Source organism: Sciurus vulgaris, assembly GCF_902686455.1.
Source record: "Sciurus vulgaris genome assembly, chromosome: X".
NCBI lineage: Eukaryota > Metazoa > Chordata > Mammalia > Rodentia > Sciuridae > Sciurus > Sciurus vulgaris.
The window spans coordinates 88,073,268-88,091,056 of record NC_136471.1 but is presented as its reverse complement, the minus strand read 5'-3'; the positions used below and the strand labels follow the sequence as shown (position 1 = coordinate 88,091,056).

Genomic DNA, 17,789 nt, shown 5'->3' with positions numbered 1-17,789 from the left:
TCAATACTATGTATAACTAAAAAGAACCAACTGAAAAAAAATCATACAATGTTGCAAGCAATTGGGATTGGCTTCTTTCGTTCTTTATAATTAACATATTTATCTAGCTTGTTGTGGGTATCAACAGTTCATTCTTTTTCAATGTTGAGTATAATATTTCCATGATATTAAATGTGCCAGAATTTTTTAAACCATTTTCCATTGAAGGTTTTTGGTTTCTATACAGTCTTTGGCTATTATAAATTAAACCACGTTAAACATTAATGTAAAGTTTTTGTGTGAACACAAGTCTAAATTTTTAAAAATGCATCTGCATTTTGATGAAACTTCCAAACGGTTTTACAGAGTGATTATGCCCTTTTATATTTCCATCAGCAATGTATAAATGATTCAATTTCTCCACATGCTCAGAATTTGTTATTTTTGAAGCGGACGGTGGCCGACGAGGTCCGGCATGGAGCACCTGGAGCGCTGCGCGTGGTTCCTCCGCGGGACGCTGGTGCGGACGGCGGTGCGGCGCTACCTGCCTTGGGCGCTGGTGGCCTCCATGCTGGCGGGCTCCCTCGTCAAGGAGCTCTCCCCGCTGCCCGAGAGTTTCCTCAGCAACAAGCGCAACGTCCTCAACGTGTGAGTGCACCCCGGGTCCTCCTGGGCGCGCCGTCGCCGCCAGCCGGGCCGACCGGTCGTGGGAAGCGAAGACCTTCGGTCGCGACAGCAGCACCGCGCGCGTGTCGCGACTCAGGGACCCCGGAATAGTCAGCCAGTGTCGCTAGCGTTTCGTGTTTGCAGATTCAGATAGACAGCCCGAGTCTGACGGGCAGGCAGGGACGCCAGGGGTATTTTCTCAAAGTGGCCTGGGCCTGGACGTTCTGTCTCCTCCTGCCTTTCATTGCCCTCACCAACTACCACCTGACAGGCAAGGCTGGCCTGGTCCTGCGGCGACTGAGCACCCTGCTCGTGAGCACCGCCATCTGGTACGTCTGCACGTCGCTCTTCTCCAACATCGAGCACTACACGGGCAGCTGCTACCAGTCGCCGGCCCTGGAGGGGGTCCGAGAGGAGCACCGGAGCAAGCAGCAGTGCCACAGGGAAGGCGGCTTCTGGCACGGCTTTGACATCTCAGGCCACTCCTTCCTGCTGACCTTCTGTGCCCTCATGATCGTGGAGGAGATGGCCGTGCTGCATGAGGTGAAGACAGACCGAAGCCACTGCCTCCACACAGCCATCACCGCCCTGGTGGTGGCCCTAGGCTTCTTGACCTTCGTCTGGGTGTGGATGTTTCTGTGCACGGCCATTTATTTCCATGACTTGTCCCAGAAAGTGTTTGGCACCTTGTTTGGTTTGCTGGGCTGGTATGGGACGTACGGGTTTTGGTACCTGAAATTCTTCTCCCCTGGACTTCCTCCCCAGAGCTCTAGCTTGATATTGAAGCAAGACAGTTACAAGAAGTAGAAGAGAAACAGAAGTGGGGACGGCAGGACAACGGATGGTGTACTTTCCACTTACTCTGTTAGTTATGGGCTGAATTCTGGACCCCACTTCAGGCAGGATGCTTGCCAGGCAGTTGGGGGTGGAGAGGTGGACGGGTCCGGGGAGCGAGTTTAGTCCTCAGACTCTTCTTAGTGACCTTGCCTGTGTCACAGACACTTTTCACCCCTGGAAAGACTTGACTTTAATCTGAAACACCCCTTTTGTCCCTGAGGGGACAGCTAAGGCCCAGTGCAAAGACAGGATCGGGATGGCCTCCCTGGCGTGGTTCACGGGGAGGCCGGAGCTCCAGCCCCCAGAGTCTAACTGTCCCTCCTTGAGTGGCTGTTAGAGCTGTTGTTTCGACAGTGTCTCTCCCTGTTGATTTTGTGCAAGCATTTTCTTCAGCAGGGTTCTTCATAAAACACCCCAGTACCTGAAATACACTCTGATGATAGCTGTTGGTTTCCTCCTTGGAATGCTGAGTTTTGCACCTGGCTTGATCAGCCCCAAAGCCAGTCCCTTCAAGCACAGTGCCTCTACCACTGAGTATCGGGTGATTTTTATGTAACGAACAATGATCATTTTCTGTCCATCGTCTATTGTTATACGTTGGTTTTTGGAGCAATATGGTTACCTTTTTTTTCTCTTCTATTTTGAGTGAACACTTAATAGTTTTTAATAACAACTATGACATGTAGTCTTTGTCAACAAAATTCCTGAAAATATCTCACAGTTCAGTGCCGTGGTTTTGGCACATGTGGGTTGTTTTGAGGGGTCTTTTTAGAACACTAATTTACATTTTATAAACCAATTTCTTGGCTTGAGAGTATTAAATTCCACCTCGTGGTGTTGTTTCCTCTGTTAAGAATAAAACCGGAAAGCTGGCATTTAAAAAAAAAAAAAAAAAAAGAATTTGTTATTTTTCCTAAATTGAAAAAAAATGAGCCATTATGACAAGTTAGGAGTAATATTTAAATTTCTTATTTAAATTTGCTTTTCTCTAATGTCTATTATTTAATAGACATAAATCCAATGTGTATATTTTTGTGAAAGTCTCCTAATATCTTTTATGCACTTTTCAGTTGGAATTTACTTCTACTGTTGAGTTTTGAGAGTTCTATATATAACAAAATTTCTATTCCTTGGTTGTATATGTTGAAACTGTAGCTTAATTAGAAAGATTAAAAACCTAAACAAATAGTTGAAAAAGAACAATTGACTACATAGCAAAAAGAAAATCTACAACTTTGACTCCATTCCTCCTAACATTTTGAATTTTTGATATTCCTTCTTATTTTTTATTTATTGGTTCTTTTTAGTTTTATATGATAGTAGAAACCTTTTTGACATAATTATAAAAGCATGGAATAGGTATCTTGTTCTAATTCAGTCCCCAGTAGCTCTCTTTCCCTCTCTTCTCCCTACCCAGTTTCCTTTCCTCTATTGATCTTTCTGCCATTTACCATAGTTATTTTTAAATTAATTTCTTGTGGATGTGAACCATGGTGAGATTCACTGTGGTGCATTCATATATGTACATAGGGAAGTTATGTCAGATTCATTCCACTCTTTCCTTCTCCCATTCCCCTCCCTTCCCTTCATTCCCCTTTGTCTACTTCACTGAACTTCTATTCTTTTTTTCTTCATCCCCTTCTTATTGTGGATTAGCTTCCACACATCAGAGAAAACATTTGATCTTAAATACTTCTATGTTGCTTATATTTTAACTTACTAATGCTGTTATTATTTTAGTAGGTTTGATTTCAGGGTTTATTTTACTAAAGAATAATGGTTTATGTATCAAACTTACACTATTAGAGGATTATAAATTTGTCTTTATAATTGCTCTTACCAGTGAGTTTTATATCTTTCTATGTTTTCTTGTTCATTACTGTGTCTTTCAATTTGAAGAACTGCCTTTATTATTTCTTGTGGAAGAGTCTGGGGGAGATATATTCTGTTAGGTTTCTTTTCTCTGAGAAATTATTTATAATTCCTTTATTCTAAGGGATAAATTTGTGGGTAAAGTATTCTCAATTGAGAATTGTTTGTTTGTTTGTTTCAGTACTGCGACTATTTCTTGCCACTTTCTCCTGGCATAGAAGATTTTTGCTGAGAAGTTCGTTTTAGGCAAATTGGATCCCTGTTAAGTGTTCTTCCTTTTTTCTTTTGAAATCTTCTTAATCATATCCTTATCTTTCACATATTAGGGCTTTATTACAAAATGATAATTAGTAGACTTGATTGAATCAGATTTAACTGATGGTCTTTGACCTTTCTCTTCCTTGATATTTGTATTCATCTCTAGTTTTGGAAATTTCCTCTTATTATTTGTTGGAATAAATTGTTATTCAACTTTCCATCACTGTGCAAAAATACCTGAGAATATTAACTTAAATGATGAATGATTTGTTTTGTCTCACAGTTTCAAGCATTTCAGTTCATGCTCATTTGGATCTGTTGTTTCTAGGACTATAGTGAGTGAGGTAGAACACCATGACAGTGTGGTGAAGCAAAGCTTCTCACATGGTGTCTAGGAGACAAAAAGAAACAGGAAGGAACCAATGGCAAAATATAGCCTTCTAGGGCATGCCCCAAATGACCTAATTCCTTTAAGTAGGCTCTATCTCCCTGAGTTTCCACCACCTTCCAGTAACCCATTTTGCTATATAAATCCATAAATGGATCAATTCATTCATGAGGCCAGAGCCCTCATGATATAATCATATCCCAAATGCCCAACATTGAACAACATTATACTGTGGACCAAGCCTTCAAAATGTGAGCTTTCAGGGGACATTTAAAATACAAACCATAGGTGATAAAGATGGAAGGGTAGCAACAGGTTGCAGATCCTAGATTCTCTACAATATCAAATCAAAATAATGGGAGACTAGCTACTCAATGAGGTGGGTGACAGAGGGACTGAACCGAGGTGAAATATTGAGCTGTCAAAGACTTGAAGAGATTAAGAGATTTTGTTTTCTGGAACAGAAAATAAGAAATAATTTATCAGTCCTGAAATTGTACCTTCATCATAGGTCTGGGGAAATGGGTGACAAATAAAGAAAGATGACAAGTTTGTCTCAGAAACAGCAGTAGAAGAAAGTCAGCTTGAATTAAATTGGGGCAGAATATTGGACGTGGGCTAGCACATGAGAAGTGCTTGACTTCTCTTATTTTGTTGGTGAAGATGTGTGGTAGGCTGGTATTTTATAAAGACCATGCTTAAACTTTCAGTTCTGGGGATGATGAAAATTCTATAGCTTCTACCCACTTAGAGAAAGCAGGAAATATTTTCACGAGGAATACCTTTGAAATTAGTAATTCAGGAATTCAGGAATTGGGCCATCATAATAACTTATGTATCAGAATCCCTGTAAAAATAAATAAACGGTAGCCAAGCCCCACTCCTGCTGGCAACAGAACAGAATGAGTGGGGCACTACACCTACCACTTGGAGTAAATAATTTCCAACAATAAACAAATGAGCACACACACACACACACACACAATCACACACACACACCAGGTGCATTATGGCACAGTTTAATCTGCCTGAGCAGGTTTATGTCAGCTTCTGAGATTTATAGTGAAACTTTCAGAGCCATCCCAGCCATGCTGGAGAATCCCACATGCTGAAGAGTGAGATCTTTAGTGAAAGTCCTACCCATTTTGTTTACCAGAGGGAACAAAAAGCTTCTGTCCAAGTCAGGGAGACATCTGACCACATGGCAACAGACAAATACGGCCATTTCCTCAGATCCTCCAGAAAGGACTTAGGCATGCAGAAATGACTAGGAAATACTGGAAACACGCTATCAGTTGGCCTGCCTAGGTCTGTGTGGATAAGAATAGGAGCCTGTGATGCTGAAATCTCAGTCCTTTTCCCCAGTTCCAATCAATAATGAAGACAGGTTTTTCTTTTTATTGTAAATAAATGGGATACATGTTGTTTCTCTGCTTGTACCTGGAATCAAGGCATACCATTTGTGTAATCATAAATTTACATAGGGTAATGTTGTTTGATTCATTCTCTTATTTTTCCCTCCCCCCACCACTCCCACCCCTCTTTTCCCTCTATACAGTCTTTTCTTCCTCCATTCTTGACACCCTCCATAACCCTAACCCTAAACCTAACCCTAACCCTAACACTAACACCTCTCACCCCCCACTATGTGTCATCATCTGCTTATCAGCGAGATCATTTGTCCTTTGGTTTTTTGAGATTGGCTTATCACACTTAGCATGATATTCTCCAATTTCATCCACTTGCCTGCAAATGCCATAATTTTATCATTCTTTATGGCTGAGTAATATTCCATTGTATATGTACACCACAGACTCTTTATCCATTCATCAATTGAAGGGCATCTAATGGTTGGTTCAACAATCTGGCTATTGTGAATTGAGCAGCTATGAACACTGATGTGGCTTTATCTCTGTAGTATGCTGATTTTAAGTCCTTTGGGTATAGGCCAAGGAATGAGATAGCTGGGTCAAATGGTGGTTCCATTCCAGGCTTTCTGAGGAATCTCCACACTGCTTCCCAGAGTGGCTGCACTAATTTGCAACCCCACGAGCAATGTATGAGTGTACCTTTTTCCCCACATCCTCTCCAACAACTATTGTTCCTTGTGTTCTTGATAATCACCATTCTAATTAGGGTGAGATGGAATCTTAGGGTAGTTTTGATTTGCATTTCTCTTATTACTAGAGATGTTGAACATTTTTTCACGTATCTGTTGATTGCTTGTACATCTTCTGTGAAGTGTCTGTTCATTTCCTTAGCCCATTTGTTGGTTGGATTATTTGTATTCTTGGTGTAGAGTTTTTTGAGTTCTTTATATATTCTGCAAATTAGTGCTCTATCTGAAGTATGAGTGGCAAAGATATTCTCCCACTCTGTAGGCTCTCTCTTCACATTGCTGATAGTTTCTTTTGCTGAGAGAGAGCTTTTTAGTTTGAATCTATCCCAGTTGTTGATTCTTGCTCTTATTTCTTGTGCTATGAGAGTCCTGTTAAGGAAGTCTAATCCTAAGCCAACAAGTTGAAGATTTGGACCTACTTTTTCTTCTATAAGTAGAAGGGTCTCTGGTCTTATTCCAAGGTCCTTGATCCATATTGATTTGAGTTTTGTGCAGGGTGAGAGATAGGGATTTAGTTTCATTCTGTTGCATATGGATTTCCAGTTTTCCCAGCACCATTTGTTGAAGAGGCTATCTTTTCTACATTGCATATTTTTGGCAACTTTGTATAGTATTAGAAAATTGTATTTATTTGAGTTTGTGTCCATCTCCTCTATTCTGTACCATTGATCTACCTGTCTATTTTGGTACCAATACCATGCTGTTTTTGTTACTATTGCTTTGTAGAAGAGTTGAAGGTCTGTTATTGTGATACCCCCTGCTTCACTCTTCATGCTAAGGATTGCTTTAGCTATTCTGGGTTTCTTATTCTTCCAGCTGAATTTCATAAGTGCTTGCTCTATTTCTGTAAGGTACCTCTTTGGGATTTTAATTGGAATTGCGTTGAATCTGTACAGCACTATTGGTAGTATGGTCATTTTGACAATATTAATTCTTCCTATCCAAGAACATGGGAGATCTTTCCATCTTCTAAGATTTTCTTCAATTTCTTTCTTTAGTGTTCTGTAGTTCTCATTGTAGAGGTCTTTCACCTGTTTTGTGAGATTGATTCCCAAGTATTTTATTTTTTCGAGGCTATTGTGAATAGTTTTCCTAACTTCTCTTCCTGAAAATTCATCACTTATGTATAAAAATGCATTGTATTTATGAGCATTGATCTTGTAACCTGCTACTTTACTGAATTCACTTATGAATTCTAAAAGTTTTCTGGTGGAATTTCTGGGTTCCTCTAAATATATAATCATGTCATCAGCGAACAGGGATAGTTTGAGTTCCTCTTTTCCAGTTCGGATCCCTTTAATTTCTTTGTTTTGTCTCATTGCTCTGGCTAGAGTTTCAAGAATGATGTTGAAAAGAAGTGGGGAAAGAGGGCATCCCTGCCTTGTTCCAGTTTTTAGGGGGAATGCTTTCAGTTTTTCACCATTTAGAATGATATTGGCCATGGGCTTAGCATAAATGGCCTTTACAATGTTACGGAATGTTCCCACTATCCCTATTTTTTCTAGCATTTTGAGTATGAAGGGATGCTGTATTTTATCAAATGCTTTTTTTGCATCTATCAAAATAATCATGTGATTCTTAACTTTTAGTCTGTTGATGTGGTGAATGACATTTATTGATTTCCAAATGCTGAACCAACCTTGCATCACTGGGATAAAACCTACTTGATCGTGGTACACTATCTTTTTAATATATTTGTGTATGCAATTTGCTAAAATATTGTTGAGAACTTTTGTGTCGATGTTCATAAAGGATATTGGTCTGTAATTTTCTTTCCTCGATGTGTCTCTGTCTGGTTTAGGTATCAGGGTGATATTGGCTTCATAGAATGAGTTTGGGAGGTTTCCCTCCTCTTCTATTTCATGGAATATTTGAGGAGTATTGGAATGAGCTCTTCTTTAAAGGTTTTGTAGAACTCAGCTGAGAACCCATCTGGTCCCAGACTTTTCTTTGCTGGTAGGCTTTTGATGACTTCTTCTATTTCCTTGCTTGAAATTGATTTATTTAAGTTGTGTATGTCCTCCTCATTCAGTTTAGGCAATTCATATGTCTCTAGAAACTTGTTGATGTCTTTGAGGTTTTCTGTTTTTTTGGAGTATAGATTTTCAAAATAGCTTCTAATTATGTTTTGTATTTCACTCGTGCCTGCAGTGATATTTCCTCGTTCATTCCAAATTTTAGTAATTTGAGTTTTCTCTCTTTCTCTTTGTTAGTGTGGCTAAGGGTTTATCAATTTTGTTTATTTTTTCAAGGAACCAACTATTTATTTTGTTAATTTTTTTGACTGTTTCTTTTGTTTCAGTTTCATTGATTTCAGCTCTGATTTTAACTATTTCATGTCTTCTACTACTTTTGGTGTTGGTCTGCTCTTCTTTTTCTAGGGCTTTGAGCTGTAGTGCTAAGTCATTTATTTATTGATTTTTTCTCCTTTTGTTGAATGTGCTCCATGAAATAAATCTTCCTCTAAATACTGCTTTCATAGTGTCCCAGAGATTTTGATATGATGTTTCTTTGAACATGTTTACGTCTAAGAATTTTTTTTATTTCCCTCCTGATGTCTTCTGTTATCCATTCATCATATAATAGCATATTATTTATTCTCCAGGTATTGGAGAAGTTTCTGTTTTTCATTCTGTCTTTTATTTCTAATTTCAATCCATTATGATCTGATAGAATACAAGGTAGTATCTCTATCTTCTTGTATTTGCTAACAGTAGCTTTGTGGCATAAAATATGATCTATTTTAGTGAAGGATCCACGTGCTGCTGAGAAGAAAGTGTATTTGCTCTTTGTTGGATGGTATATTCTATATATGTCCATTAAGTCTAAATTGTTGATTGTGTTATTGAGAACTATGGTTTCTTTATTAAATTTTTGTTTGAATGGTCTATCCAGTGGTGAGAGAGGTGTGTTAAAATCGCCTAGTATTATTGTGTTATGGTCTATTTTATTTGTGGAATTGAGAAGGATTTGTTTGACATACATGGATGAGCCAATGTTTGGGGCATAGATATTTATGATTGTTATGTCTTGCTGCTTTATGCTTCCCTTAAGCAGTATGTAATGTCCTTCTTTATCCCTTCTGACTATTTTTGGCTTGAAGTCCACATTACCTGAAATGAGGATGGATACTCCAGCTTTTTTGCTGTGTCTGTGTGCATGGTGTGTTTTTTCCCATCCTTTCACCTTTAGTCTATACGTATCTCTTTCTATGAGATGAGTCCCTTGCAGGCAGCATATTTTTGGATTTTTCTTTTTAATCCAATCTGCCAGTCTCTGTCTTTTGATTGATGAGTTCATGCCATTAACATTCAGGGTTATTATTGTGATATGATTTGTATTCCCAGTCATTTGATCATTTCTGTTTTTTGACATGATTTGGTTTCTCCTTTATTTGGCTATTCCTTTATGCTAGTTCCTCCTGTTGCTGATTTGCATCATTGTTTTTTATCTCTTCTTCATGGAATATTTTGCTGAGAATATTCTGTAATGCTGGTTTTCTTTTTGTAAATTCTTTTAGCTTTTGTTTATCATGGAAGGATTTTATTTCATCGTCAAATCTGAAAGTAAGTTTTGCTGGGTATAAGATTCTTGGTTGGCATCCGTTTTCTTTCAGGGCTTAGTAAATGTTGTTTCAGGCCCTTCTAGCTTTTAGGGTCTGGATTGAAAAATCTGCTGATATTCTTATTGGTTTCCCCCTGAATGTAATGATCATTTGCATGAATGAATCAATGATCATTTGATTCTTTTCTCTCACAGCCTTTAAATTTCTGTCTTTATTTTGTATGTTAAGTATTTTCATAATAACTTGAGTTGTTGTGAGGCTGTTGTAATTTTTTACATTTGGAGTCCTATAATCCTCTTGTACCTGGTTTTCCATTTCATTCCTCAGATTTGGGAAATTTTCTGATATTATTTCGTTGAATACATTGTTCATTCCTTTGGCTTGTTTCTCTAGGCCTTCCTCAATCCCAATAATTCTTAAATTTGGCCTTTACATGATATCCCATAGTTCTTGTAGATTTTGTTCATGATTTCTTACCATCTTCTCTGTTTGGTCAATTTTGTTTTCAAGATTAAATATTTTGTCTTCTGTGTCTGTGGTTCTGTGTTCCAGGTGTTCTATCCTATTGGTGATGCTTTATATGGAGTTTTTAACTCGGTTTATTTGTTCCGTCATTCCAAGTATTTTTTTTTTCAGTATCTCTATCTTTGTATTGAAATGATCTTTTGCTTCCCGTATTTGCTCTTTTAACAGTTGATTGGTGTGATCATTTAATGCCTGCATTTGCTCTTTCATCTCTTCCTTCAATGCCTGCATTTGCTCTTTCATCTCCTCGTTTGCTTCCCTGATTGTTTTAATTATGTACATTCTGAACTCCCTTTCTGACATTTCTTCTGGTGTGCTGTCATTGGGTTTTATTGATATAGTTTCTAGGTTTGTTTTGGACATTTTCTTCCCTTGTTTCCTCATATTGGTCAGATATCAGTGGAACTCTGAGATATTGCAGATTTCCTCTACTGGCTTATAGTGTCCCTGTAGATTTCCAGTATATCACCTCCCAGTCTTCAGTAGTCTGAAGTCTTAGAGGAACTTGATAATGCAGTGCTTCCAAAGATAGCTGCCCCTAGCCCACTACTGCGTCCAGGGCTGGGGGCTGGTTCTGCGTGGAAATCCTCTCACTGGGCGGGCCTGCTCCTAGATGCTGGCTGTAGACAGGGCCTGCCCCCACCTGAGGGAGCCAAGCTGCTTGGGGAAAGCCTCTCCCTGACCTGCCTTGGTCCCAGAAGCTGCCTGCGGGCCCGCTGCTGGGTTCAGGGCTTGATGTTGGCTCTGTGTGGAAAAGCTCTCACTGGGCGGGCCTGCTCTGAGGACCTGGCTGTGGATAGTGCCTACAACCACAGGGAGCTGGGCTGCTTGGGGAAGCCTCTGGCTGCCCTACCCTGCTCCAAGAAGCTGTTCCCTGACCAGGCCTGCCGCCCAGGCCAAGCTTCACCCAGTGGAAGAGACTCACCCCACCACTCTATGTTGGTCCGAGTCTCTCAATACCTCCCCTTCTTGAATCCTGAGTTCTGGAGCAACGGGAAATGCAGTCACCCTCTAGTCTGCCATCTTTGATCTCAGAAGACCGGTTTTAAGAAAAAGGAAAAAGAAGTTTTTTTGCTTTTCTAGAAAAAGGAGAAACACAGCGGAGTTCTGTTCTAAAAGCTATGATTCTAACTGTTAGGGGGAACAGAGGGCTTTTTTTGGTTCTTTTTAGATATACATGACAGTAGAGTGTATTTTGACCTATTATATATACATGGGGTATGACTTATTCTAGTTAATATCCTATTGTTGTAGTTGTACATGGTATGGAGTTAGGCTGGTCATGTATTCATACATAAAGATAGGAAACTTATGTCTGATTCATTCTACTGTCTTTCCTATTCCCATCCCCTCTCACTTCTCTTCGTTTCCCTCTGTCTAATCCAGTGGACTTCTATTCTTACTCTCTCCACATCTCTTGTTATGGGTTAGTATCCACATATCAGAGAGAACAGAGGGCTTCTAATGAGGTGATTCAAAGGCTACATTCAGCTGTTAGGGGTGAGAATTTACTTGTAACCTCAGTATGTAGTCATTTCATAGATCTTTTGGAACCACTCCTGAAGTCTGAATTACTTTATTCCTGTGATGCGTGAACTCAAGGATAGGTAATTTGATCTAGAAAAAGAACAAGGTTATTCTTGCTTCCCCATCATGAGGGAGGAGGAGGAGAAGAAAAAGGAGAAAATGCCAGTTTTAAAATAAGCCACAATGGAAGGGCAGCAAGAGTTATATTCAAAGCATGAACTAGACCCCTGTTACATTTCCTCAATGTCAATTTATACCTTGCATTTCTATGGAAAAATGGGTGATAATATCTCCAAGATGCTTTCTATTGAAACTGGGTGATGGAAGGGGTCTTTAAATAATTTTTTTTTACCTGTTGTAGTTTCTCTGTTTTGTACTTTTATTAGTAGTGATGGAGAAATTATTCCAACCTTGTTGGGAACCTGAAGGGAGCACAGTCATGTACTGCAAATATTATTTGATTGATTGTTGTACATACTGCTTTAATCGATGTAAATTTGTTATAGACAAATTTTCCCCTTGAGCCCCAAGGTACCAGAAAGGGTCTGTAATATACTACTTCTTTCTGAGTTCAATTTAAACCCATTTCTGGGGACACTTTTACTGAGCAGAGAAACTGGCAACACCTTATTCCATTGCAGGTGGGTTACTTGGCATAATTTAGCCACTGTCTTTTCCAAGGTGTGGTTTATCTTTTCTGTTTTATCTGTAGACTGGAGTCTCCCAGATGCATGTAACTTTCATTGACTATCCAATACTTTGCTCACTTGTTGGATCACTTCTTCAATAAAAGATTGTCAGTTGTCACTGCATTGAGGAAGGGAGCCCCTATCTTGGAACCAACTCTTTCAAGAGGACTTCAGTTATTTCTAAAACCTTTCCTGTTCTGGTAGCATAAATCTTGACTTACCCAGAGAAGGTGTCTACCAGTACACCCAAATATCTGAAGTTTTCCATGGCACAGGGCATTTGGGTAAAATATAATTCTTAATTATCAAAAGGCTGTATTTTTACATATTCTTTCCCTTTTATAGTAGAGAGCTTTTTATTCCTCAAATGGTTTTGGGCACAGAAATCATTTCCAAATCATTTGCTGAATAGTCTGTTGGAGGTGTGGCCCTCACAAGTTGGACTTCATGAAATTCATCAAGGCATCACCAAGGCATTCCTTCCATAGTGAGCACTTTTCATGTTTTACCAAGGGATAGCCCAGTCTTTCAAGCAGGATGATGAGTCCATGAGACTTTTGTCTCCAATGGACAGTGCTATCTCAGAAGTCAAAGCCCCATTCTTTGGCTCATTTTTCATCTTCCTTGGTATAAAAGGATTTATATTGGTGCAATTCAAGCTAAGATATTAGGGCCCCAGTAAATGGTTGACATTTGAATTGTCTGATAAGATGGCTTTCTATCTCCCCATCATCCCAGCAGTTGGCCAGTATTCATTTTTTGCTATATGGTCAAGCTGTTTTAACAAATACGCTACTGGTCACAGTACGTTTCCCAATGTCTATAAGAGACTTTGTATGTGTTGTACCTTATTTCTCATGCACATATAGACTGAACTCCTTTTGCAAATCAGGCAGGCCTATGACAGAGCCTGTCATGAGGTTTTGATTTAACTTCTCAAAGGCATCTTGGCATTCTGGGGTCCAAGTCAAATTCTGATAACTGTCTCTGGATCCTGGCTTCTCTAAGGTTCAAGATAGCCTTCTTTTTATCTGACATCAAACTGATTCAGGCATCGTTATTTGATTCAGGCTAACCTGAATCCCAGATGGTGACTTTCTTACAAAACTGATCCTTTTTTAGTGGTTAACACATATCCACATGAGGCAAGGTCATTTAGTGCAGCAGTAGTGTTTGAAAAGCAGTGTTCATATTCAGGGCTGGCTATAATCAAATCTTCCACATATTGCAAAGTGATTCCTTGATCCAGCTGTAAATTTCTCAGGTCTTTTGCTACACTCTCATATAACAGAGTAGGAGATTTTTAGTTCTGAAGGTAGGACAGTTCAGCAATACTGGGTAGTTACTATGGTATCAGGGTCTTTTCTCTCAAAGTCTCTCTGGACTTCCTTTCCAGAGAGAGGCAAAAGAATGCATTCTTTAATTCTAGCACTGTGAATCAGTCATAGTTATCTGTCATAACAGACAGTAGGGTGTATGGATTTAGTGTTGTGGGTTGAATATTCTTAACAATATTATTTATATCTCTCAAATCTTACACAAACTATTCATCAGTGTGAAGTTTCTTTTATTTGTTTCATAGTTTAATGTCTTGTTTTGATATATTAACTTCTTTGAAACTACATCAAAAATTCAAATGAAGTTTGAAACACTATATTCTAGGAACTTTCTCCAAATTTGATAATTTAAGAGGCCAAGAAGGAAATCACAGCATACACAAAAATTGAAAGAATCTCTTCCATCTTTTCATAACCTAATGGAATGAAATTTGAAATAAAAAATGAAAGAACAGAAAAATTATACACATATGTGTAGACTGAACAAAATTATTCTGAATCATGACTGGGTGATTGAAAAAATTATGGAGGCAATTTAAAAATTCTTAGAATCAAGTGAAAATGGAAATGCAACATACAAGAGTCTATGAAATACAATAAAAATATTTCCAAGAAATTATGAGTACCTATGTTAACACACACACACACACACACACACACACACACACACAGATTTCATATAAGGAATCTAATGATGCATTTTATAAAAAGAATGAAACAACTCTATGGTTTGAATATAACATATCACCCAAAAAGCTCATGTAGCAATGCAGGAATGTTCACAGGTTAAATGATAAGATAATGATATCTGTGACATAATCAGTGGATTAATCCATTAGATAGATTGAAAATTTGAATGAATTACCAGGTGGTAATTTTAGATACATGAGAAGTGTTCCTTTGATCTCTCTCTTTCTCCTTGCTCCCACGAGCTGAAAAGCATTCCTCAACCATGCCCTTCTTTCATGATTTTCTGCCTCACTTCAAACCCAGAGCAGTGAAGTCACTGGACTGAAACCTCTGAAAACATGAGCCAAAATAAGCATTTCTATTCTAAGGTGTTCTTGTTGGGTATTTTGTTCAAAAGCTAATGAAATAACTCTAAAAGGAGAATAAGGCAAAAATAAAGAGTTGAAATTTGAAAGTTAGAAACTAAAAAAATGATACAATGATCAATGTAACAAAGAGCTGGTTCTTTAAAAATAATAAAGTAGATATAAAAACCTTACTTGAATTAACAAATGAGAGGGAAGACCCAAATTAGTAAAATTAGAGGTAAAAATGTGTATATAAGAGTCATAACTGAAAAACAGATGATTATCAGAGATTGTTATTTAAATTTTTATTACAATAAAATAGAACACTTAGAAGAAATGGATAAAATTCTATGCACATAAGATCTAACAAAACTGAAACAAGATGATATGGTAAACAGACCAATAAAAAGCAATGAAATTAAAGCAGTAATAAAAGTTTTCAAAGTAATTTAAATCCAGGACCAGACAGATTCTGAGACAAACATTACTAACTCTTGAAAGAAAAACTAAAACCCATAATCCTCAAATTATTTAATAAAACCGAAAGGGAGAGAGCACTTACAAACTCACTTTTAATAGCCTATATCAAGGCTGGGCATGGTGATACATGCCTGTATACTACAAGTGGCTAGGGAGGCTGAGGCAGGAGAATTGCAAGTTCAAAGCCAGACTCAGCAACTTAATGAAGCCCTAAGGAATTTAGCAAGACCTTGTCTCAAAAAATAAATAGGACTGTGGAGGTGGCTCAGGTGTTGATTGACACTGGATTCAATCCCTGGTACCAAAAAAAAAAAAAAAAAAAAAAAACCCAGCCTATATCAACATAACATGCTAATTTTAGATATTATGGATTATATACTAAGGTTTGGGATAGCTAAGTCATATGGTGCTTCCATTCCGAGTTTTTTGAGGAATCTCCGTAATACTTTCAAGAAGTTTTGTACTAATTTGCAATCCAACCAACAATGTATGAGTATACCTTTTTTCCACACATCCTGGCTAAAATTTATTATTATTTGTATTCTTGATAGTTGCCATTCTGACTGGAGTGAGATGAAATCTCAATGTAGTTTTCACACTCCTCCGTGTGTATCCAGAAGAGCTAAAATCAACATACGACAGTGATGCATTCACATCAATATTTATAGCAGCTCAATTCACAATAGCCAAGCTATGGAACCAACCTAGGAGCCCTTTGACAGATGAGTGGATAAAGAAAATGTGGCATATATATGCAATGGAGTATTTATTCAGCCTTAAAGAAGAATGAAATTATGGCATTTGCTGCTAAATGGATGGAACTGGAGAATATCATGCTAAGTGAAATAAGGCAGACCAAAAAAGTCAAAGGTCAAATGTTTTCCCTCATATGCAGAACTAATCCAAAATAAGGGTGGGGGAATAAAACAGAAAGAAAAAGAGAGAGAAAGGAAAACAAGAGAGGGAATTCCGTCAAAATTGAGAATCAGTAGAGCGAAGGGGATTGCAAAGGAGGAAGACAGAATGGGAAAAGGGAAGAACACTGAAATGAATCTGACTGAATTTTCACATATACGTGCACTGATATAGAATGGTGGGTCTCTAAATCTGGCACATACAAAAAAAACTAATTTAAAAAATGTAAACTATAAATGGATTGAAGGACCAGTGGAGTGAAGAGATGGGAGTGGGTTGGGGGTGGGACTGAATTAGAGCAGGTTTTGTGATTTAACTGACTTAGAGTCCATGGGAAATTGTTGAGTGAAAAGTAACCAAAATCCCGTGGGCAGATAGTATAACAGGAACAGATTTGCCACACTGGTGGAAACTACTTTAAGTGACCACATGGTAGTGAAAAGAGGAAAGAGATTGGGAAGTCATAAAGAAAGTTGCCATCCTGATCCAGCAGTTGCCTATTGCAGGATCTAGCATATACATGGATCAGCATGATAGAGAGATTTATGCCTAGGATGATGCAGGTTTGGAATACTAAAGAGAGAGAACTTTGTTTTTTGATGTCATCCCATATGAGCTATTAAAGAAGATGCCAAACAATGAGTAGAAAGGTGCATCTATACTCCAAGTCTTACCCTGGGTAATTCACATCTATGGTGGCAAATGTGAGATCTGTGGAGATTGCATTTTGGGCAAATTCCTGAGACCCAGACATCCAGCAGACATTGGCTTCTCACCTGCAATACAGGGTGTTAATCTAACCTCAAAATACAGACTGACAGAGTTTCAAAGACACTGGGAAGTGATTGGGGCACTTAAAGTTCACAGAACAGATATCCTATTAATGAGTAACACAACTCAGCTGGGTGAAAGCAAACCTCACTCCACACATTAACTAGCCCCACTAAAGCCTCAACAATACTTCAACACATAGAATAGGAAAGAGAAAACTCCAATGACCAGTCCCTAAGTAGGAATAATTAGAGGGGACCTCAGTTTCCACTCCTGGACATTTATTCATGCATCAAAAACAGAGATAAGTCCCTAGAATAAAAAAGATAACTACACAAAAAATGACACATGGATAAAAAGGAAGAGGAATTAATAAAAAGTGATATGCAAGTCCAAGACCTCTGAAAACATGATGAAAAGGACAAATTTTCCCCCCAATACACAATCCTCAAACAAAGGAACTCACAGATGTGGAATAAAGTTCCAGAGAAAGACTATGAAATTGATTATTAAAATGTTCAATGAACTAAAAGGAGGTCTCAGGAATGAATTAAGAGAGCAAATACAGGAGATGAAGGATCACTTCATTGAAGAAAACGATCACAACCCCTAAAAATGTAAGACACAATGAATCAAATTAAAAATTCACTTTAAAGTATCACCAAAAGATGAGATTGCATAGAAAAAATAGAACTTCAGGACTTGAAGACAGAACTTCAGGCCTGGAAGACTGAGTATATGAACTTGAATATTCACTATGTAATAAAGGAAAACAAATTAAAAGACCATGTTCAGACCATACAAGAACTCTTGGAGAATATCAA

General features: G+C 38.2%; 1 protein-coding gene across 1 annotated transcript; it reads left to right on the top strand.

Annotated features, from left to right (window-relative positions):
* Window positions 1-454: 454 nt before the first annotated feature.
* Window positions 455-2,155, top strand: LOC306651535 (acyl-coenzyme A diphosphatase FITM2-like; the record flags this gene model as incomplete). The annotated part of the gene is made up of 2 exons (XM_079124222.1): window positions 455-625; window positions 835-2,155. 2 exons carry the CDS (start codon window positions 455-457, stop codon window positions 1,450-1,452), a joined length of 789 nt encoding a protein of 262 aa, XP_078980348.1. The 3' UTR covers window positions 1,453-2,155.
* Between the last annotated feature and the right edge of the window lie 15,634 nt (window positions 2,156-17,789).